Below are 22,259 nucleotides of genomic sequence, written 5' to 3' on the forward strand. Positions count from 1 at the left end.
GCGGCTCAATCCAAACTGTTATGGGGGAGGTCCGCTGATAAAAATCAATAAACAGACAAAATGATATTTATTATCGCTCATATATTCGTTTGTTGAAGCATTAATACTGTATTAAAGTCTTCTTCGTAGCTGAAAGTGCACGTTTAGCCGAGAGTTTTCGCAGAAATGCTGTAAATGGTGTTCTCTGCGCAGGTGGTAGCGTCCATTAAAGCTGTGCTGGAGATAAAAGGCTGGTTCTCTCAGAGAGACTCAAACACAGCACAGCAGCACTGAAGATGGAGCAGACCGAGCTCACGAAGCCACAGACTCTGCAGGATCTGATCAAAACCCTGCACAAGATCTTTGAGAGAGACAGTATCAATGTGGAGGAGGTGCAGAGCATCATGGAGTCCTATGAGAGTAAACCTCACGAGTGGATCAAATATGCCACATTTGACCAGTACAGGTAATTATTATCATCATCATGCATTATATTATTTATTACTGTTCATGTCATTCTTTGGCCGTTATTTCGAGATATTCTTATTATGCATTTGGCTTACAATCACAACAAGGGTTTTGTTTATGAGTGTTTGTTTGTTTTTAACTTCACTCAGAAATGCAACTATGTTAACTTTATGTTGCACACGTCTCCGTCTGAGCCTCGGATGCAAACTGAGCCTGGGTTTAATGAGTTAACTTGGAGTGCAAACATCGCTCGAATAATTTAAAGTCAGAGCATTAGTGGGTCTCGTGTAATGAAAGGCCTAGTATTGCTCGGTTTGAATGAAATGTGCAGTTTTTCGCCTAGTTTCGGACTGGATGCGCTCGCTGGAGTTTTGCCTCCGCGGATGTTATGCCAATGGGCGTGGCTTCGCTCCAGGGGCGTGGCTGACGCGGGCCAATCAGAGCGCGACTCCTGGCGCACACCCGCTGTTGTCAAACTCTCCCAGATAAACACAGTCCTGCATCACATTCCTCTGCTCTTTCTGGACTGTTCCATGATGCCTCTGATGCATCTCCTTCACTCTCTTTACTGATATGAATATCAATATTACAGGTTTTCAGCTGCTTACGCACATTTTCAAAACTTTGCCTCTTTTTTCAAAGCTTTACACACAAATCCAAGAAATGCACACATAAAAAAAAGCAAAATGCCTCACATCTCTTGCAAAATGAAGCATTGCTTTCAAAATATCACAAACACATCATATATCATATACACACAGTTTTTCAAAACCTAAAGCTCTTCTTTCATGAGCTCCTGTGTGCATTTCTGTTCAAGATTGAAAGTAATTAACAGAGAGATGTTGAAAAATGTAAAAGCAAGACTGAAAGCACACTTGTCTCACTGTAAGTATTAGTGGTTGCACACAGAACTAAAGAAAAGAAACACATCCAGCTTGTGTAGTTGTGTAGATGAGTGTTTATTGATTGGTTGGTGTTCAGTGAAGCACATTAAGTGATTAATTACTGTAGTGTTCTGATTAGTTGTGTTTGAAAAAGAAATCAAGATGCTTCCTGATAGATTTGTGTGTGTTACAGAGAGAATTGTGTGTTGTGTTTTGCAAAAAGTCTGAGCATTAGTGTGTGGTTGTAGATCTGGTGTGTGCTTCTGCTGTTTGAGTGACAGCTTTCAGAAACTGTGACGAGGAGAGATTCTGTGTGCAAGCAGCTGAAAAACACAGAGTGACACCTCCAGGATGTGTTCCATTTACCAGCTACAAACAAACAAACAAACAAACAAACAAACAAACAGTAACAGTCATAATGAATGATTATTAATCCCCAAAATCGGCTCACCGTATGAGAAGGACAAATGTTTAAGAAAAAAATAATAAATAAAAGATCTGGCAGTGTTTGCGCTGAACTGACTGATCAAAGTCCCTTCACTTTACAGATACACCAGGAATCTTGTGGACGAGGGAAATGGAAAGTTCAACCTGATGATTTTATGCTGGGGTGAAGGACACGGCAGGTAATGTTCATGTAGAAAAGCACATGTTGTGTTTGCTCTGTATTTACCAGAAGCCTGGAATCACGAGTGGATCAATGACTGAACATGCATCAATGAATTAGAGATATTAACAGACAGATAACGGCCTGATAGTAGAGTCCAATGTCTTGTGATTAGTCAGGTCATAAAAGACAGATAATACTGCGTGTCAAGCCTTTAATAAATGCAAAGTGAAGCAGATTAAATCACAGATAAAATAATGCTGTCACCTCATGTCAGGATGCCTGATTTGTTGTTTAAATGAGCTAATTTGCAACTATTTCAACTTAAAAACTTCAGTTCAGCTGCTGCCTTACATTTCAAGTATAAGATTGTCTGAATGATTCATTTCAACTAATTTGTTTAAAAATGTTGTCTAGATTAATCTGGTGTTACTGTCAAAGTTTTCAAGCATCAAGACCCCTGAACATTAGAATGTGTCCTGCTTAATTAGATTTGTATTTATTCCAAGCAAAAATAATGACTATCTTACATTTGTATCATGATTTACAGAAGACGCCCTTAAAAATGTCATTCAGTGTAAGAAGTCAATATACCAAAAAATCTTTTCAGGCTTAATTACAGCCAGAATATGGAAGGCCGTTTCTGCCACTGACTGTTTTTCTCACAATAACGAGATATAAACTCACAAATGCTGTTATAACATCAGAATTGAAAGATATAAACACACAATTATAAGAAAATAGTGCCTTTTCTTCTTCAGAATTCGCAATTATGAATTTACATCTTACAACTCTGAGAAAATAAATCAGAATAGCGAGAAAAAAGGTCAGAATCATGAGATAAAAGGTCATAATTACCTTGTTTTCTTCCCTACCGGAATGATTAATGATATTACAAGACTCTTTATTTAAAGATCACACTGAACAGTCATATTAAATCTTTCCCAATCTTTAGATTTTACCCATTTGTCAGTTTTTAGTCCCTTAAAATATACAATGAACTTTAGTATGATTACTTATTCTTTTATATATTTTAGAAAGTACAGGTCAGGATAAGTATGTTGTTTAATTCTTACATATTTGTTATGTTAATGAACATTATTTTACCCATATTTTATTTTCACAAAAGTGATTTAAAACATTAAAGTCAACACGTTAATATGCTTTCTGAGTATATAAAATCACTTTTGTAAATTGGATGTAATGTGGACACTTGTTTTGTCTTTTGTAACTTAAAGAATGAAGATGAAATGGGTTAAATTATTTGGTGACACTTTATTTTAAGGTGTCCTTGTTACAGTGTAATTATATATTTAAGTACTGAGTAATATTAATTAACTACATGTACTTACTATATTCTTAGGATTAGAATTAGGGTTTGGCTAAGGGTTTTATGCATGTAATTATGCATAATTTATTGTTATTATAATAGTAAGTATATGTAACGTGTAACAAGGACACCTTCAAATAAAGTGTTACCAAGTATTTAAATGAGTTAATGTCATGGAAAAGTGTATGCTGTCATGAGCAGTGTTGGGGGTAACGCATCACAAGTAACGAGAGTTATGTAATCAGATTACGTTTTTGAAGTAACCAGTTAAATAACGCATTACTTTTTAATTTAGAAGGAAATATCTGAGTTACTATTTCAAATAAGTAACTGACAGCTCTTGTGTTGCCATGTTGAGAGAAATCAGGAGAGGTCAACAACTCACAGAGAACTAAAGAAACACTAGGCCTATATACTGTATATGTATATATATATATATAAACAGTGCCCTCCACTAATATTGGCACTCTTGGTAAATATGAGCAAAGATGGCTGTGAAAATAAATCTGCATTGTTTATCCTTTTGATCTTTCATTCAAAAAATTCTCAAAACTCTAACCTATCATTGAAGTAAAACAATAGAAAGTGGGGGGGGGGGGGGATCTCATTTTGAAATAAATGCTTTCTTTAGTTCATGTTGGCCACAATTATTGGCAGCCAATTATTGCAACGTACCTTTCCTGAGATAACAGCTCTGAGTTTTCTCCTATAATGCCTGATGAGGTTAGAGAACACCTGACTATATTCTCCACACTTTCTATTGTTTTACTTCATTGATAGGTTAGAGTTTTGAGAATTTTTTGAATGAAAGATCAAAAGGATAAACAATGCAGATTTATTTTCACAGCCGCTCATATTAGTTACTTTTTTAGGGAGTAACGCAATATTGTAATGCATTACTTTTAAAAGTAACTTTCCCCAGCACTGGACATGACTTACAGATCCTAGTGTACTAGAGTAAGCATGTTATTGATGTGCTGTGTTTGTGAGTTGGCCTGTGTTTGGCATGATTGCAGCAGCATCCACGATCACACAGACTCGCACTGCTTCCTAAAGCTGCTCCAGGGTCAGCTGAAAGAGACGCTCTTCGACTGGCCCGACCGCAAGCTTCAGGCCGGCATGCAGCAGAAGTCCCAGCAGGTGCTGCTGGAGAACCAGTGCGCCTACATTAACGGTGAGAGATGAGGTTAGACTCGAGGGAGCGGGGATGAGTCTGTCGTGATCAGACGAGGCTGACGATGAGCTCGGTGTGTTTCAGACTCCCTCGGGCTTCATCGAGTGGAGAACGTGAGCCACACGGAGACAGCCGTCTCTCTGCACCTCTACAGCCCGCCCTTCCAGACCTGCCAGACCTTTGACCAGCGCACCGGACACAACAACACCGTCAAGATGACCTTCTGGAGCAAGTTCGGCGAGAGGACGCCGTATGTAAGTCATCTTCATGGCCCGCAGCGGCTGTGTTTCCACTCTACAGAAAAATAAATATACTTAAATATATTTGAAATACATTTATTTCATGCTAAGTATACTACAAATACATTTACATGTTTATGTGCTTAATAAAAATACCCTAAATGAGTTGTGGAAACTGGAATACTTAGTCAGAACAACTCATTTAATGCACTTTAATTGTGCTGAAGTCCAACTAAAGATATGCTGAAGTATATATGATTGTGTTAAAGTGGAACTATTTCAAGTATACTTCAGGTACAGTTTAAATATCTTGCATGTAAAGACTGATATTATTCAAAGATCATACAATCCTCATCAATAGTGATGTTAAAACACATTTTACGCTCAATATTAAGACGTGCATTGTGCTCAAATAGTTCTCTAAACAAAGTTTAATTATAACTTTGATTTCAGTAAGTCTCGAGCAGTATGTCAATAAATATGTTATTTGATTTTAAATATACTTAGTATGAATTAAATGTATTTTAAATAAATGATTTTTCACTCGCAAATGAGATGCTGCATAGAAAAATGCTGGATGGAACGCCAAGATGTGCATAAAATAAAAAAAAAGTCCATTAAAAACTTATGCACTCAACTAAGATGGATAATTATTTTAGCCGATAAGGAAATGTGCATAAAGTACAATAGAAACTTGACCATAAGCTGATGGAAGCTCATGAACAGATCATATGATAACTCACTGCACAGCATCTCAAACTTTGTTTTAATATTTCTGAAATACTTGAGCAAAACTGGTCACACTTTATTTTAACGTCCAATTCTTGCCATTAACAAACCATTAACTACCAATTTTGCATTATTCAGCTTTATTAATAGTTAGTAAGGTAATTTTGGGATGCAGAATATGCTCATGCTGAATGTGCTTTATAAGTACTAATAAACAGCCAATATGTTAATAATTGTCATGCTAATAAGCAAGTAGTTAATAGTGAGAATTGGCCGCTATACTAAAGTGTTACCGCAGAACTCATAAAAAAGATTGTGTATGATTAGCTGTTTCAAAGATCACGTTTCCAAACATCAGGCATCTGAACACAAGATAACATGCCAGCGTTTGAGACTGTGTTTCGTCTGAGCAAGTCATTCATCATGGGAGGAAAACAGCCACAACTTTCATTGGTATCATTGAGTCTTTGTGCTAGTTTCCCAGAAAGTGAGGATTTTGTTTGATTAAAAACATGGGATGAAAATGATGCTTATTTACAAATGTTCAATGCCATATTCAAATTTTCCACTTAAGTTAAATTCATAACTCTGGATGGAAACTCTCAACACGTGAACACAGGGTTATTATTAAAGCAAACTTATACTAAAACAAAACAAACTAAATCTGTTACTGAAATACAATCAAATATAAATAACCTAAACATATTTTATTTCAGCTAGTTAACTAAAATAATTTCTCATTTTCATTTAGTTTAATTTAGGGCTGCAAAACGATTAATTGTGATTAATCGTATTCAAAATAAAAGTTTATGTTTACATACTATATGTGAGTGTATATTTATTACGTATATAAAAATACACTCACATACAGTATATATTTAGAAAATATTTACATGTATTTACAAGTTTATATTTGTATAATTTATATTATATATAAAAATATTTAATACAGAAATATATTTTTCTTAAATATAAACATGCATGTGTGTGTATTTATATATACATAATAAATACACACATATATTACATTAACAAAAACTTTTATTTTCAATGTGATTAATTGTGATTAATCGTTTGACAGCACTAATATATATAAATACACACATATATATATATATACATTTTTAAAAATATTTCTGTATATATATATTTATATTTGTATATCATTTCTATTATATATACATATAAATATTTTATATATAAATCTAACATATTTTTCCTTAATATATACATGTATGTGTGTGTATTTATATATATATATAAAATAAATATACAGTACACACACATATATTATCTAAACAAACTTTTATTTTGAATGCGATTAATCGCGATTAATCATTTTGTAGCCCTAGTTTAATTTGATGTACTAAAACTAAAATTGCAATAAAAATTAATAAAAAGCATATAGAGTAATAAAAATTACAAACACAACACAATTATTAAAACTCAAATTAGCATGAAAGCAGAAAATATAATAAACCAAAAATATAAACAGTAAAATATTAACCAAAACTATAATAGTCTGAATGAAAGTGATGAGATGAGTGTGAATGACTCCTCAGCTGTTTACTGGAGTTAATGTTTGCTGATCAGCAGAGAGGCTGTAAAGCTGTTATCGGTGTGTAATTCACTCAGTCCTGATGTTGTGCTGCGTTCAGTCAGAAAGAACTGCATGTTCTCTGGGTTCGGCCAGCATTCCTCCACCCTGTGGCGCTCCGGTGACGTCGTGTCTGTTTGCTGCAGAATGTCTTCCACATGTGCTCCAGATCGGCCAAACACACCGCACTTATCTGCTCTCACAGCTTGCATAAGTTTACTTTGACCAAAGCGCTGTCTGGACACAATATTTCAACATCAGCCTGTACCTTGATAAGATAAGATACCAGCTCGTCTGCTTTCAACTGCGGCTTTATTACACTTTTTATCAGCTGCTTACATTTTCAAAACTTTGCCTCTTTGTTTTCTCAAAACTTTACACACAAATCCAAGAATTGCACACAAAATGCAAAATGCCTCACTTTTTTTCAGCTGTTTCCACACAGAATCTCTCCTCGTCACACAGTTTCTGAAAGCTGGCGCTCAAACAGCAGAAGCACACACCAGATCTACAACCACACACTAATGCTCAGACTTTGACTCCGCTTTCAGTTTCATAAAACACTTTCTGCAAAACACAACACAGTTCTCTATGAAACACACACAAATCTAACAGGAATTAATATTATGGCAAAGGTGTTTGCAAATGTTTGCTTTTGAGATGTGTTTGTGATATTCTGAATGCAGTGCTTCATTTTGCAAGAGATGTGAGGTGTTTTGCATTCTGTGTGCAATTCTTGGATTTGTGTGTAAAGTTTTGAGAAAACAAAGAGGCAAAGTTTTGAAAATGTGTGCAAGTAGCTGAAAAAAACTCATTCCTGTTAGATTTTTGTGTGTTACATAGAGAACTGCGTGTTGTGTTTTACAAAAAGTGTTTTATGAAATTGAAAAGGCAGAGAATTATTGTATTGAACTGGTGTTTGAGTGTCAGGTTTAGAAACTGAGAGGCAAGTACAGATTTAGTGTGTAAGCAGCTGAAAAGAACTGTAATTGTGCTCTTTTTGAAGGCTTTTGTGGTGTTTTCTCTTACAGGAAAGCACCGTTTCACAGGAGAACAACTGAGACGAGAGAAGCACGACGGCACTCGATGGAAACTTACACATTAAATTAAAACCACAGTGATGTTTATATCTCGATCCAACTGTTTTTAAGAAGAGGACAGTGGGAAGCTCTTAATCGTGGCCTAGTTCAGCGCCGCAGGTCTGAATAGACGCATTAGTCCAGCCGTTCTCCCAGCATTCCTGTGTAATCATGCTTTTGTACTGTTACGGGACGAGAGTGTGTCATTTCTGAGAAGAATCTGTTTGTTGGCTGAATGAAAGCGCTGTCCTGAATCCAGCTCCAGCAGAACACAGCACTTGCTCTCCTTCTCCACTCGCTCTTTTCCAGATCTGCCTTTGACTGGAAGAGTTTCTTTATCAATCTTGCCGTCGGTAATCAATGTCTTGCGGAACAAATATGGTCTCTGCATTTGTAAACTGGAGCTTTTATTTAAAATTGACCTTGAATCTTAGCTGGAAATTCATTTTTGTCTTAACATTGAAGTAAATAAAATGTTTCCCAAATGTTGTTTTTTGTGTGCATCTGCATGAATCGACACTATAGACGTCTACAGATCTGATTTCAGATTCATGCTTTCATTTGCATTGATGCATTTTATCCAAAGGGACTTACACTGCATTAAAGTTAAAGCCTGCGTGTTATGAGTTCTTGCTTTCCCAGCGAATCGAATCATTTCCTTTTTATGAATCAGATGAATCTACTAAAAGATTCGTTTTCATCCTTGTTTTCAAAGAAATGAACCTCCAACACAAGCTTATTGCAGTAAATAACCGTTTTTTTTTGTTACTTACAATTATTGTCAACTGAAATAAAATAATATATAAATAAAAAACTTGAACTTATTTTATTTCAGCTACACTGTAAAAATAAAAAAAATAAAAAGTAGAGCAAAATTTAAAGTTTAAGGCAACAAGCTTCAGCAGATTCAACTTATTTTTTAGTTTTCTCAACATTTTGTTGTATAATCTTAAAAAACAGCACGTTGGGAAAACCCAAGAATCTGCTGAAGCTGGTTGCCTTAAACTTTTAATTTTGCTCAACTTTTTTTGTAGTTTTTCTTGCAGTTTCTAAGAAAATATTTATCATTTTCATATTGTTCATATTTGGTTCTAAAACTGAAACAAAAAAAAATAATAATAACAACTATATAGACATATTTAAGAGCAAAAAATAATTAAAATTGCATAAACGCAACAAAATGACTAAAATGTAAGTTTACTAAACTAAAACCTTAGCTAAAAAAAATTAGATCTTATTCTCTGTGCATGAAAGCCAAGAATAAGCTCGAATTCAAAATATGAACACAAATATAATAGTATCTCAGTGTTAACTCTTTAAGTCTCCGCGTGAATGGTTAAATCCAGCTTTTAAGGACACAGGGGAATCAGGTGAGTGAATATGAACGGTCTTCTAATGCATTAATAAAGAGTGTGAATGAGGTGGATTGTGCAGCGATGTTTCTGACATGATCCGATCGACTCGTTTCTCAGTGTTTCTCAGCTAACAGACATTCAGGAGTTTCTGAGATTCGTGTTGATGCACGTCTGCAGGCGTCTCCCAGATTCTTCAGTCACACTCAAGAAGCTCCTGTAGATCATATTTCTCAAGATGATGGCCAGGAATGAGCGCACAGCTGCAGGGGAAACCAGAGAGATTATCATGCAGAAAAGCTCAATTCAGTGCAGATTCCTACCATTAATGCAACTCAAACTGAAGAGAAACACCTGAAGTGCACTTAATGTCAGACCTATGTTCCTGTTTTGTTGTGTTTTTCTCCCCATGTGCTCCGTGGCCTATAGTTTCCCTCGTGTCTGATTGTATCATTTGTTTCACCTGTGTTTCCTTAATTATGCTCATTAGTTCCTTGTTACTTAAGTCCAGTGTTTCCTGTGTCTAGCGTCTGGTGTTAACGTCATTGTGTGTCTCCTGTGTTCCCTGCTTTTTAGTTTATTAAAGATTTTGAAGTTTAAGCTCCTTCGTCTCTGTGCTCCTCACTGCAGCAGTGTGATGCTTAACAAATCAGACACTTCTCCTTTATTTCAGCTCTTCAATATGATTTAACCAATTTAGTTTTTTCAGTTATGTAATATTCAACTTTTAAAGTCAGTTTAATATAGTTTGAGATGAAATGCAAATGTGATTGTTGAAGAATGTGAGGCAGCAGCTGAACTGAAGGTTTGCAGTTAGTTTTTTTCAACTGCTTAAACTTTGCCTTTTTTTTCAAAACTTTACACACAAATCCAAGAATTGCACACAAAATGTAAAATGCCTCACATCTCTTGCAAAATGAAGCATTGCTTTCAAAATATCACAAACACATCATATATCATATACACACAGTTTTTCAAAACCTAAAGCTCTTCTTTCATGAGCTCCTGTGTGCATTTCTGTTCAAGATTGAAAGTAATTAACAGAGAGATGTTGAAAAATATAAAAGCAAGACTGAAAGCACACTTGTCTCACTGTAAGTATTAGTAGTTGCACACAGAACTAAAGAACAGAAACACATCCAGCTTGTGTAGTTGTGTAGATGAGTGTTTATTGATTGGTTGGTGTTCAGTGAAGCACATTAAGTGATTAATTACTGTGGTGTTCTGATTAGTTGTGTTTGAAAAAGAAATCAAGATGCTTCCTGATAGATTTGTGTGTTACAGAGAGAATTGTGAGTTGTGTTTTGCAAAAAGTCTGAGCATTAGTGTGTGGTTTTAGATCTGGTGTGTGCTTCTGCTGTTTGACTCTCAGCTTCAGAAACTGTGACGAGGAGAGATTCTGTGTGGAAGCAGCTGAAAAACACTGTAATAATGTGCCAACAAAATGAACACGGCAGGAACCCTGAGCCACTGAACACTGAGTCATGCATCTCCTCACAGTAACAGCAGAACCAGCCTCTCGCTGCGTGTCCTCATACGCTCAGAGCATTCTGGGAGACAGACCGCTGTTTGTCTGCCTCTGACCTCAGCTGTAAAGGTCACGAGAAACACTTTCATGGGCTTCATTCACACTCAATGTTTTCAGCTCCCCTGTCACTATCATATCTGTGAAAACAGCCATAAAACATTACGACTGCGTTTATCCTGCATTGTCTCTTCCTCAGAAACTGGAACACAGGTGGAACACATTTTAGCTTTTTACAATCATTTTTGCACTAATAACATAACCTTTGTGTCATTTTTCAAAACTCTAGACACATAATTCCCAACTGATGATCAAAATGCATTTTTCAAAACACTTAACACTTTTTCCAAATGCTTGGATACAATACACATAAACTAAAGATCTTTTGTTCATTGAACTAAAATCACTGATTAAAATAGCACAACTTAACATCAAAGTATTACTATTTAAAAATACAGCTCCCACATTACATCAGCCTTGAGTGTCTATTCATTTCATTACAATGATCTAACTATCAACAGATACAGCCTACATATCACTAGCATATATATATATATATATATATATATATTGTGCTTGTGTGTGTGTGTGTGTGTGTCTGTGTGTGTGTGTGTGTGTGTGTGTGTGTGTGTGTGTGTGTGTGTGTGTGTCTGTGTCTGTGTGTGTGTGTGTGTGTGTGTGTGTGTGTGTGTGTGTGTGTGTGTGTGTGTGTGTGTGTGTGAGAGTGTGTGTGTGTGAGAGTGTGTGTGTGTGTGTGTGTGTGTGTGTGTGTGTGTGTGAGAGAGTGTGTGTGTGTGTGTGTGTGAGATATGGTACAGTAGTTGTGTGTCTGTGTGTGTGTGTCTGTGTGTGTGTGTGTTTGTGTGTGTGTGTGTCTCATAATGTGAGCAACAGTGTCATTAATAAGACAAACAGCTGTTTTTCGCTCGAAGGAGTTCAAACGGAAATCAGCAGGATTTCAGTCGTCTTCATCATAGAGTCACAGCTCCAAAAATCACAGAACAAAAATGTGATTTTCAAGGACACTGAGCAGATGAGGGATTATGAATAATAATGCTAATCAGCAGAAGTCATCATAAATCTTCATCTCATCCACAGATTTGACTCTTCAGAGCAGAAGGCTGTGTTTGCCTGGATCTCTCTCTGGATCGTATCATTTTTCTATGGAAACCCTCTGTGATGAGAGGGGTTTTATTGTTTATTCATGGGACGGATAATGTATTTTATGAGAGTGTAAATGTGTCCCATTAACCAAGAAAGTGTGAAGCGTCTGGCATAAATGCAGCATGAAGACGTGCTGTACAAACAGGCATCCGTGTCCTCAGGACATCCTCATGCAGTGCATCACAGCGGCCACTCATCTCCAGGGGAACTTACTAAAGGAAGGCTGATGTGTTGCTAAAAGCTGCTAAAAGGTGTTGTGATGTCATTATGTAACCTAATCATGAAGCAAAATTGTGTCACTACATTCAATCTCAGCAAAAAATATATTTTATATATGTTCATTTATATTTGTTCGTAAAATACTATAAATGCATAATATATTATTAAAATATATATAAAATTTGAATGTATTTATTTATATAGAATATTTAAATTTATATAAAATATAAAACTATTTTTAAATATAACATTGAATTGAATACTTACCCTACACATTTTTGTACGATTACAATTTAAGAGTTTTATTATTATTATTATTAGCTAGTAAACTAGTAAACATTCTGAACAATTACAGTTTTAAACAGTGTATTGGTAGTTAATTAGCATGCTATAATGATCTAAAAGTCACTAATTGCTTGATCGTCTCGGCTAATAAAGCTCATTCTGATTCGGATTCATTCTAGACATATATGATCTACTATGTTAAAGTAGAGGGATTTGTGTAGGGGTTTTTTACAGGTGTTTCTCTACAGTTTAAATTACACGTATGTTTTCGGGTTACAGCGGATCATGGATAATGTCCTGGAAAATTACTAACTTTCCCATTTTTCTACATATATATATATTTTACAGTGTACTAACTGATCAATAATCACAGGTACTAACAAGGTGTATCATAAATGAACAATTATTCAGTTATTCGATTGTTGTTATTATTATTATTATATTGAACAATTTGCAAATATCATCAAACCTAATTCACGTGATATGTGTACTGCTAGTTATCTGTGGCTTCCTCTTTTAATTTAGATTAAATAAATGTGTGCTTTTTATTGTTTAAGTCACTTATCAAAAGTTGCTAAAAGTTGCCAGATAAATGTTAAAAATAGCTAAATTTGTTGCTTGGTGCTTTAAGAGGAAAAAGTTGCTAGGGTATTCTGAAAAGTTGCTCAATCTAGCGAGGAAATGGCTGAGTGGGCAGCACTGGGAGCAATGCAGATGTTGCTGCAGCTGTTTCTGAGCTGTGCTGGAGAATAGAGCTGACTACAGCTCTAATGACACATTATATCTCTTCAGAGGTCTGCTGCATGCTGCTCTCTGCTGGTCTGATCGTCTCTCAGACGCTTTGGCTTAATTCTACATCGAACAAGGTTCTGATCAGATCTGAAGTTCTCGTGTGTGTTTTGGCACAATCCTCTGAAATTAGCACAGAAAATAAAAGCACATGATGGGTTGATTATTATGTGAGCGCTGTCATCTTCACATGCAAAATCATCTACTCAAGTCATCAAAACCTGTCAGACATGCATATTCATAAATATCTATCAGAGGAATATGTGTGACGTTTGCTCAATCTGTCATACTAATGAAACATAATCTTACCAATCAAGTGGAAGCAGTTGTTCACTATATATGTGAGAAATGTGCAAAAATACATATGCAAATGTGATTTTATATTTGCATAAGCAGTCTGTACAGAGCCTCCATCAGGGGGGCATTTAAATTTCCTGGGGGGCACAAATGACGTGTGTGTGTGTGTGTGTGTGTGTGTGTGTGTGTGTGTGTGTGTGTGTTGTGTGTGTGTTGTGGGGGGGGGATTAGTCGCTGAAGCTCGCTGTTTTATTGGTTTCACTTTCGCTTCTGCAATCGATCACGGAGGGGAGAGATGGGAGCACAGTAACATGAAACATGCCCTGAAACATTATCCATTCATATCTGTATTATAATTCGTCATTATTATTTTTAAATCAGAGGGTTTTCAAATGTTTAACCAATGCCACTCATTAAAAAGAGCTTGTCAGTGAAAGTTCGTAAGCATGGGCTCCTCAAGCTCTCAGTCTGGAGCAAACAGAGCAATGCAAGGCTAAATAAAGAATAACTGATGTGTGAACAGTACCGTGTTCTCTCTGCTGCAGACTCGTCCAGGACACTATCCTGAGATCTGAAGCATAACTATACGCTACTTGTTAAATCACTACAAAACAATATCGGATGGATGTTATTATTGTTTTATTCAAATTACATTTCCACAGAAAACTAAAAACATACACCAAGCAACAGTGCCAGGGATGACCAAACAATACATAACAATTAAAATTCAACAGAGAGAGAGAATCTTTCCTACAAAACATAAATGAATTATTAAATAAATATTATACAAAAAGTGAGCATACATTTAAAATGTTTTAGTTGCCTTTTTGTTACAGGAGGCAGACAAAGATTTAATATAGATTTTAATATCTTCTTGAATGTGATAAAAGTGGGGGTAACTTCATAATCTTGCATTTGTGGATAATTAACTATTTTAAAACTGCGGAAAAGCCACGTTGACGTTCCGTGACGTAGTTACGCAAGTATGTGCAATGTCAGACGTCAAACAACTTCCTGCTTCCGGTTCGCTCTCGAGGTAAGCTGCGCTCATCACTATCCGTCGTTATTCGCTGTAAAGCTGGTGATTTAGAACAGCGAATTGATTTATATTGTTATATTTGCGTTCACGGAGGTGTTTCAACGCGCTGAGCGCGAGCTCGCGTCGCGTAACCGCCGTTTGATCCACATCCGGGTTCGCGTCGCAATAGCATATGTTATCATAATCTCTGAACGCTGTGGAGCTGCTGTTTCTGACAGGAATCTCTCTCTCCGCAGCTCTGTGCAGTGGTGGTTCAGCGGACCTGAGGGAGAACATGTTAGCCTGGTTTCTGCTGCTGTGTGCACAGCTGATGTTCGGCTGGATCCGCGCGTCAGAACTCACCTTCGAGCTGCCAGACAACGCCAAGCAGTGCTTCTACGAGGACATCACCATCGGCACCAAGTGCACGCTGGAGTTCCAGGTAACTTTAGAGACTGGGTAGAGTTACAGCAGAGATACTGCACGGAGAACAGAGCAGGTGCACAGAGCGATTCCATAGAATTACAGTAGAGCGACTGCGTAGAGTTCCAGCAGTAGAGTTAGAGCGACTGCGTAGAGTTCCAGCAAGACTTAGAGCGACTGCGTAGAGTTCCAGCAAGACTTAGAGCGACTGTGTAGAGTTCCAGCAAGACTTAGAGCGACTGTGTAGAGTTCCAGCAAGACTTAGAGCGACTGCGTAGAGTTCCAGCAGTAGAGTTAGAGCGACTGTGTAGAGTTCCAGCAAGACTTAGAGCGACTGCGTAGAGTTCCAGCAGTAGAGTTAGAGCGGCTGCGTAGAGTTCCAGCAGTAGAGTTAGAGCGGATGCGTAGAGTTCCAGCAAGACTTAGAGCAGATGCGTAGAGTTCCAGCAAGACTTAGAGCGACTGCGTAGAGTTCCAGCAGTAGAGTTAGAGCGGATGCGTAGAGTTCCAGCAGTAGAGTTAGAGCAGATGCGTAGAGTTCCAGCAGTAGAGTTAGAGCGGCTGCGTAGAGTTCCAGCAGTAGAGTTAGAGCAGATGCGTAGAGTTCCAGCAGTAGAGTTAGAGCGGCTGCGTAGAGTTCCAGCAGTAGAGTTAGAGCGGATGCGTAGAGTTAGAGCAGATGCGTAGAGTTCCAGCAGTAGAGTTAGAGCAGATGCGTAGAGTTCCAGCAGTAGAGTTAGAGCGGATGCGTAGAGTTCCAGCAGTAGAGTTAGAGCAGATGCGTAGAGTTCCAGCAGTAGAGTTAGAGCAGATGCGTAGAGTTCCAGCAGTAGAGTTAGAGCGGATGCGTAGAGTTCCAGCAGTAGAGTTAGAGCGGCTGCGTAGAGTTCCAGCAGTAGAGTTAGAGCAGATGCGTAGAGTTCTAGCAGTAGAGTTAGAGCGGCTGCGTAGAGTTCTAGCAGTAGAGTTAGAGCGGATGCGTAGAGTTCCAGCAGTAGAGTTAGAGCAGATGCGTAGAGTTCTAGCAGTAGAGTTAGAGCGGATGCGTAGAGTTCTAGCAGTAGAGTTAGAGCGGATGCGTAGAGTTCCAGCAGTAGAGTTAGAGCAGATGCGTAGAGTTAGAGCAGATGCGTAGAGTTCTAGCAGTAGAGTTAGAGCGGATGCGTAGAGTTCTAGCAGTAGAGTTAGAGCGGCTGCGTAGAGTTCTAGCAGTAGAGTTAGAGCAGATGCGTAGAGTTCTAGCAGTAGAGTTAGAGCGGATGCGTAGAGTTCTAGCAGTAGAGTTAGAGCGGCTGCGTAGAGTTCTAGCAGTAGAGTTAGAGCAGATGCGTAGAGTTCTAGCAGTAGAGTTAGAGCGGATGCGTAGAGTTCTAGCAGTAGAGTTAGAGCGGATGCGTAGAGTTAGAGCAGATGCGTAGAGTTCCAGCAAGACTTAGAGCGGCTGCGTAGAGTTACAAATGATCAAAATGAAGTGTTGATAAAAACATGAATACATATGTCAATTAGGTATAAAAAAAAATACTTTGTTTTTACTTTGAATTAAGTAGATTTTTCTGAGCTCATCTGCAAATATTTGTTCTTGTTTTAATCATAAACTCGCTTCATTTTGATCAATTTCACAATAAACGTACTTCACCCAAAAATGAAAATTGTCAATTACTCACCCTAATGTCGTTCCAAACCTGTAAGACCTTCGTTCATCTTCAGAACACAAATTAAGACATTTTTGATGAAATCCGAGAGCTCTCTGACCCTTCATATCACCCTGCAGCTCAAGACTGGTCACCCACTGAAGCTAGGCAGGGCTGAGCTGGTCAGTACCTGGATGGCAGACCTGCTGGGAAAACTAGGTGCTGTTGGAGGCGTTAGTGAGGCCAGTAGAGGGTGCTCACCCTGCGGTGTTTGTGGGTTCTAATGCCCCGGTATAGTGATGGGGACACTATAATGTCAACAAGCATCGTCTTTCGGATGAGACTTTAAACCGAGGTCCTGACTCCTGTGGTCCTTAAAAATCGAAAAAGAGTTGGGGTGTAACCCCGGCATCCTGGCCAAATTCAACCATTGGCCTCTGTTCATCATCATGGCCTCCTAATTATCCCCATATTTACTGATTGGCTTCATCACACAAAGCTCTTTGTTTGCTAGTTTTTATTGTGTTTGTTATACTTGTATTTTTTTATTATTTTTGCCATGAAAGATGCTGACATGGCATTTAATAAAAATATACTACTACATTCTGACCCTTCATAGACAGCAATGCAACTGAAATGTTCCCAGACCCAGAAACGTAGCAGGGACATTGATAAAACAGTCCATGTGACATCAGTGGCTCAACTGTAATTTTATGAAGCTACGAGAATACTTTTTGTACGCAAAGAAAACAAAAATAACAAATTTATTCAACAATTTATCTCCTCCGCATCACCCTGTAGTGCTGTTAGATGAACGAAGGTTTGGGAACGACATGAGTGTCAGTAATTAATGACAGAATTTTCATTTTTGGGTGAACTATCCCTTTAAATTTACATTTTAAAAACCTGCAGGAATGCCGTCTATTAAAGTTCTACAGTGTTTGTTCGTGTCTCGGTAGCTGTTTCCTCCAGTCCCACATTTGCAGTGTTCATATTTAGAGTTTGCCAGGAATCTCAGAGCAAGTTTAGCAGTCACAGCGTCAGGATCCGTGAGCGTGGAGTCGTCTGTGGTTTGACGCGTGGGCTGTGTCTCTTTCCCCAGGTGGTCACCGGCGGTCACTATGACGTGGACTGTCGTCTGGAGGACCCGGACGGGACGGTCCTCTATAAAGAGATGAAGAAGCAGTACGACAGCTTCACCTTCACCGCCTCCAGAAACGGCACCTTCAAGTTCTGCTTCAGCAACGAGTTCTCCACCTTCACGCACAAGACCGTGTACTTCGACTTTCAGGTCGGCGACGACCCTCCGCTTTTCCCCAGCGAGAACCGAGTGACGGCTTTAACACAGGTGATGAACTACATTCACTGGATTAGGGAGTCTGATCTGATCAGATCTGTGCTCTGTCATTGTCTGGCAGAGGAACTTGTTTATTTAGCATGTGTTGATGTGTATTCAGCGCTGGCCAAAATGATTAGATCACTAGTATATCAGCAGTTAAACATGCTTTTAAGTCAGTTATTTCTATCTTCTGCTGTAGTGTGTCAGTAGGAAATATTTCCAAACATTCATTTAGTCATTAATTGTAATAATCCAGTGAGATGTTAGAGATCTGATCTGATCATCATCAGTCTGTCTGGAATGACATGAAGAAACAGAACAAACTGAGACTAAATCCAGAAGAACTGTGTCTCTGCTTCAAGAAACCTCCTGCAAAGCTCCTGGGAAACTCTGCTCAAGAGCACCGAGGACAAAAGCTGCTTTAAACACAAAGCATGCTCACAACAAATGTTGATTTAGTTTAGTTCATAGAAGTTAATTGATAAAGAAAATATATTTATGACATTATTATTGACAGCATCCTCATTTTACAGCATTTTTACACGAGTGCCTAAAACTTTTAACAGAACTGTAGCTTTGCAGGAGGTTTCTTGAAGCAGAGACACAGTTCTTCTGGGTTTAGTCTAATGTTGCTGCTTCGTTCCAGATGGAATCCGCCTGCGTCTCCATTCATGAGGCCCTGAAGTCCGTGATCGACTACCAGACGCACTTCCGTCTGCGAGAGGCTCAGGGCCGCAGCCGAGCCGAGGATCTGAACACCAGAGTGGCCTTCTGGTCCATCGGGGAGGCCTTCATCCTGCTGGTGGTCAGCATCAGTCAGGTGGTTCTTCTCAGGAGCTTCTTCTCAGACAAGAAAACCACTACAACCCGCGTGGGATCGTAACTCCTGTTCACAAGGGTTTTTATACAAATATGAGTTATTTAAACAAACGCCTTGAGCTTGTTTTCTGTAGTCCTGTGTGTGTGTGTGATCCTCAGCTCGTATCCAGCAGAATACTTCAGTGCTGAAATTTAAACTGCTTTATTTATTTTGTGGCTGTGTGTTGACTCTACATGTATGTGAATGTTAAAGGATGTACAGACACTGTAGACCTGCTTGACACATCAGTGCAGTTTATACTCGTCTGCTTGTATCATCATCATCATCATCATCATCATCATCATCATCAGACTTAGTTCAGCCTTCAGTCTTCATGTTTGAATGCGAGAGCTTTATTTGCTTTATGTTGTACAAAACAAGCATCCTTGCTCATGTTTCTTAGTTGTCGTTTTCTTTCCATGTAATTGGTGTTTTTTTTTCATTTTTATTAGGTGTTTCTTTTTATTAGCGGTGCATTAATTTCTTCTTTGAATTGGTTAATAAATGTCTGGGGGAACGTCTCAAAGACTCTTCTTCACAAAACCTACAGTTCTTTCTAAGTGCACATCTTATCACGTATAAGTTATTTTAAGATGCAAGAAGAGAAATCTAAGATGCACCGTGAATCTGATCAGCTGAGGTGGATTAAAAGGCTTTAAGATGGCTTCATTTTTAGTTTCAGCACTGGTGTTTTTTGTATATCTCTGGATGTGTATTGACTCCATCCATTAGTTCAAATGTGGATCTGTCTGCATAAACTATAGCACAACTCACCGGTTTAAAGGATTGTGTCACGTATCACACTAGCCTAGTTTGTAATAGCTCATAAAGCATAACTCCACAGCAGATCTCTTTAATGCTCCGTCATATGCCAGATTACACTGCACTGAAGCGCTTCTGAAGTGGCATTCAGGTCTTGACACAGACTGTTTAATGCTGCTCAGAGGTGGCATAAGTGCATTACCACTGTATTGTTTTGATACTAGGGCTTGAGCAGGCATAATGATGCAGAATTGCATCTTTACACTGAATTCAGAGCAGGCTTAACTCAGCTGTGTAAATGCGTTTATGTCTCCTCTGATCAGCATTAAACAAGCTGTGTAAAGACACCTAAATGCCACTTCAGAAGCGTTTTTGTGCCACCTTTGCAGTGTAAATTTGACATTGGCTGTGTAAAGATAACTATGAGTGTGTACAGGTTGCCTCAGTATTTAGTCACTGCTTGTGGTCTAAATCACATCTGTTTGCATTTAGCATGAAACCAAATGTTTTCTTTGTACAGTTCCCACAGAAAAATAAAGCAGAAACGTGGAATGCATAAATCATTTCCGTTTTTAAAGTACTTTACTGGAATGATTTTGCTTACATACAACACTGGCAAAGCATGCACAAAACAAGTACTCAGAAAAATGAATATACATTTAATAATTGAATGATTTAAATATCTTTTTTGGTGCATTTCACCTGTGAAAGAGAGCCTGCTTGATGATGATGATGCACACCTGAGTAAGGCATGTTTGGCTCATTCCTGGGATTCTTGCCTTTTTGACATAACACTTAAAAAAAATTTTTTTTTTTATTAATTCTTGTGTGATCATGATAGGGAGCTATAAAACGTGAAAAATAATTTTGGTATATAAATATATGCTATATACAACCTTAGGTATATAAATTCAAGCAATTATGAGCCAAATTAAATGAGGAGGACAAAAATGTCCACCCTGTTCGGGACAAATTAACAACAGTTTAAAATTTTTAGGGTTGTCGCGATTCGTCGATTTTAGTCGATTATTAAAAATCGTCGACTTCATTTTGCTCGCGTCGACTAACCGGCAAAATACCGGAAGTGGCGCATTTCACGGACGAGAATCCATAAAACACATTATTAGACTATTTTCCAAGGCTGCATGATATATTAAACCCATTTAAAATCATAATTAAGCATAAATGTGAATTCACAAACGCTATGATTTAATTAAATAATGATATGCGATGCAGTTCACACAGTATATGGTCTTTAATTATGTCCATGCGTGCACGTGCGTCTCACAGCAGCTCCACAGAAACTGTGATTATTTACACGAGGAGCGACTCAAACTCCTCTCTGCATGCTGTTCTGAGTTTGTGTTTATTATAACCTTCATCTGGGAACACATCAGATTTGTGAGGTAAATCATTTATAAATCTACACAAACACAGGAGAATACATCGAGATTTCAAAATAAAAGCTCAACCCCTCAGTCTGAGTTACACGGTTTGTTCTCCACATATTCATTTAATTACAGCAGCTGTAGCATTTCTGTCCTAAAGAAATGGACAAACATTAACGATTAAGTGTACGTTTGAATTAAATGGTGCTTGGTCAATATTAAACAGTAATGTGTAAAAATAATCATCAGGCCTTTGTTGTGATGCGTAATCTACATTAACTCTATTGTTTATAATACATTATGTATTTTAACAGTTTTGTTCAATAAAACCATATTTCTTGCTTTTGATACTTTATTTGAACTCATTATTATTGCATCATTACTTTGTTTACACAACAGTAAAGAACTCTTACAAGGCTGTACCCCGCCCCCACCTCGGGTACTCGGACCACATCGCTGTTATGCTAATCCCAGCATATAGACCACTTCTCAAACTCACCAAACCGGTTCAAAAGCAGATCACAGTATGGCCAGACAATGCCACCTCAGCACTGCAGGACTGCTTCCAGGACACAGACTGGAACATGTTTAAAGACTGATCGACTGATCTTCAACGAGCCCAAAAGAGCACATGTTACACCTCTCTTCATCTCCTTGCACTGGCTACCAGTGGCAGCTCGCATCCAGTTCAAGACACTGATGCTGGCATACAGAACGACTACAGGCTCTGCACCCTCCTACTTCCACTCACTATTACGAACCTACATCCCCTCCAGAAGTCTGAGATCTGCTAGTGAGCGACGCCTTGTGGTACCATCACAGAGAGGCTCAAAATCACTCTCCAGAACATTCTCGTTCACCATTCCTGGCTGGTGGAATAATCTTCCCACCCCTATCCGGAACGCCGGATCCTGGCAACCTTCAAGCAACAACTGAAAACTCATCTCTTTCGGCAGTGCTTGACTTCATCCTAAACTCAAAAAAAAAAAAAAAAACACTTTCCCTCTATCTTTCTCTCCGCTTACTAGCTTGTACTTATTTGAACAATGACTGAGACTTGGTGTTACGAGCACTTCCTCTGTCTGATTGCCTCTTCAAGATTAAGCGCTTTGTGTATTCCCC

The 22,259-nt window shown here is 38.1% G+C and overlaps 2 protein-coding genes across 3 annotated transcripts; both read left to right on the top strand.

The window, feature by feature from the left end:
• The first annotated feature begins 246 nt into the window (after window positions 1-246).
• cdo1 (cysteine dioxygenase, type I) lies at window positions 247-8,575 on the top strand. The gene is made up of 5 exons (XM_079384948.1): window positions 247-445; window positions 1,880-1,957; window positions 4,285-4,442; window positions 4,527-4,696; window positions 8,039-8,575. The coding sequence occupies exons 1-5, from the start codon at window positions 276-278 to the stop codon at window positions 8,066-8,068; spliced, it is 606 nt and encodes a 201-aa protein (XP_079241074.1). The 5' UTR covers window positions 247-275; the 3' UTR covers window positions 8,069-8,575.
• A 6,100-nt stretch (window positions 8,576-14,675) lies between these two features.
• On the top strand, window positions 14,676-21,480 carry LOC306849814 (transmembrane emp24 domain-containing protein 7-like). Of its 2 annotated transcripts, none has more exons than XM_079385136.1 (4): window positions 14,676-14,753; window positions 14,993-15,177; window positions 17,892-18,137; window positions 18,775-21,480. In XM_079385136.1, the coding sequence occupies exons 2-4, from the start codon at window positions 15,031-15,033 to the stop codon at window positions 19,009-19,011; spliced, it is 630 nt and encodes a 209-aa protein (XP_079241262.1). In that variant the 5' UTR covers window positions 14,676-14,753; window positions 14,993-15,030; the 3' UTR covers window positions 19,012-21,480. The 2 variants fall into 2 exon arrangements, with proteins under 2 accessions (XP_079241262.1, XP_079241263.1); XM_079385137.1 differs by having other exon boundaries at window positions 14,745-14,909.
• Window positions 21,481-22,259: the final 779 nt, after the last annotated feature.

This window comes from Barbus barbus (assembly GCF_936440315.1).
Source record: "Barbus barbus genome assembly, chromosome: 29".
Taxonomy (NCBI): Eukaryota; Metazoa; Chordata; class Actinopteri; order Cypriniformes; family Cyprinidae; genus Barbus; species Barbus barbus.

Coding starts and splice junctions, on each gene's coding strand:
- cdo1 (XM_079384948.1), top strand. CDS start 276: ATGGAGCAGACCGAGCTCACGAAGCCACAGACTCTGCAGGATCTGATC. Junction 4,443..4,526: donor CCAGTGCGCCTACATTAACG/GTGAGAGATGAG, acceptor GGTGTGTTTCAG/ACTCCCTCGGGCTTCATCGA. Junction 4,697..8,038: donor TCGGCGAGAGGACGCCGTAT/GTAAGTCATCTT, acceptor TTTCTCTTACAG/GAAAGCACCGTTTCACAGGA.
- LOC306849814 (XM_079385136.1), top strand. CDS start 15,031: ATGTTAGCCTGGTTTCTGCTGCTGTGTGCACAGCTGATGTTCGGCTGG. Junction 15,178..17,891: donor AGTGCACGCTGGAGTTCCAG/GTAACTTTAGAG, acceptor CTCTTTCCCCAG/GTGGTCACCGGCGGTCACTA. Junction 18,138..18,774: donor GAGTGACGGCTTTAACACAG/GTGATGAACTAC, acceptor GCTTCGTTCCAG/ATGGAATCCGCCTGCGTCTC.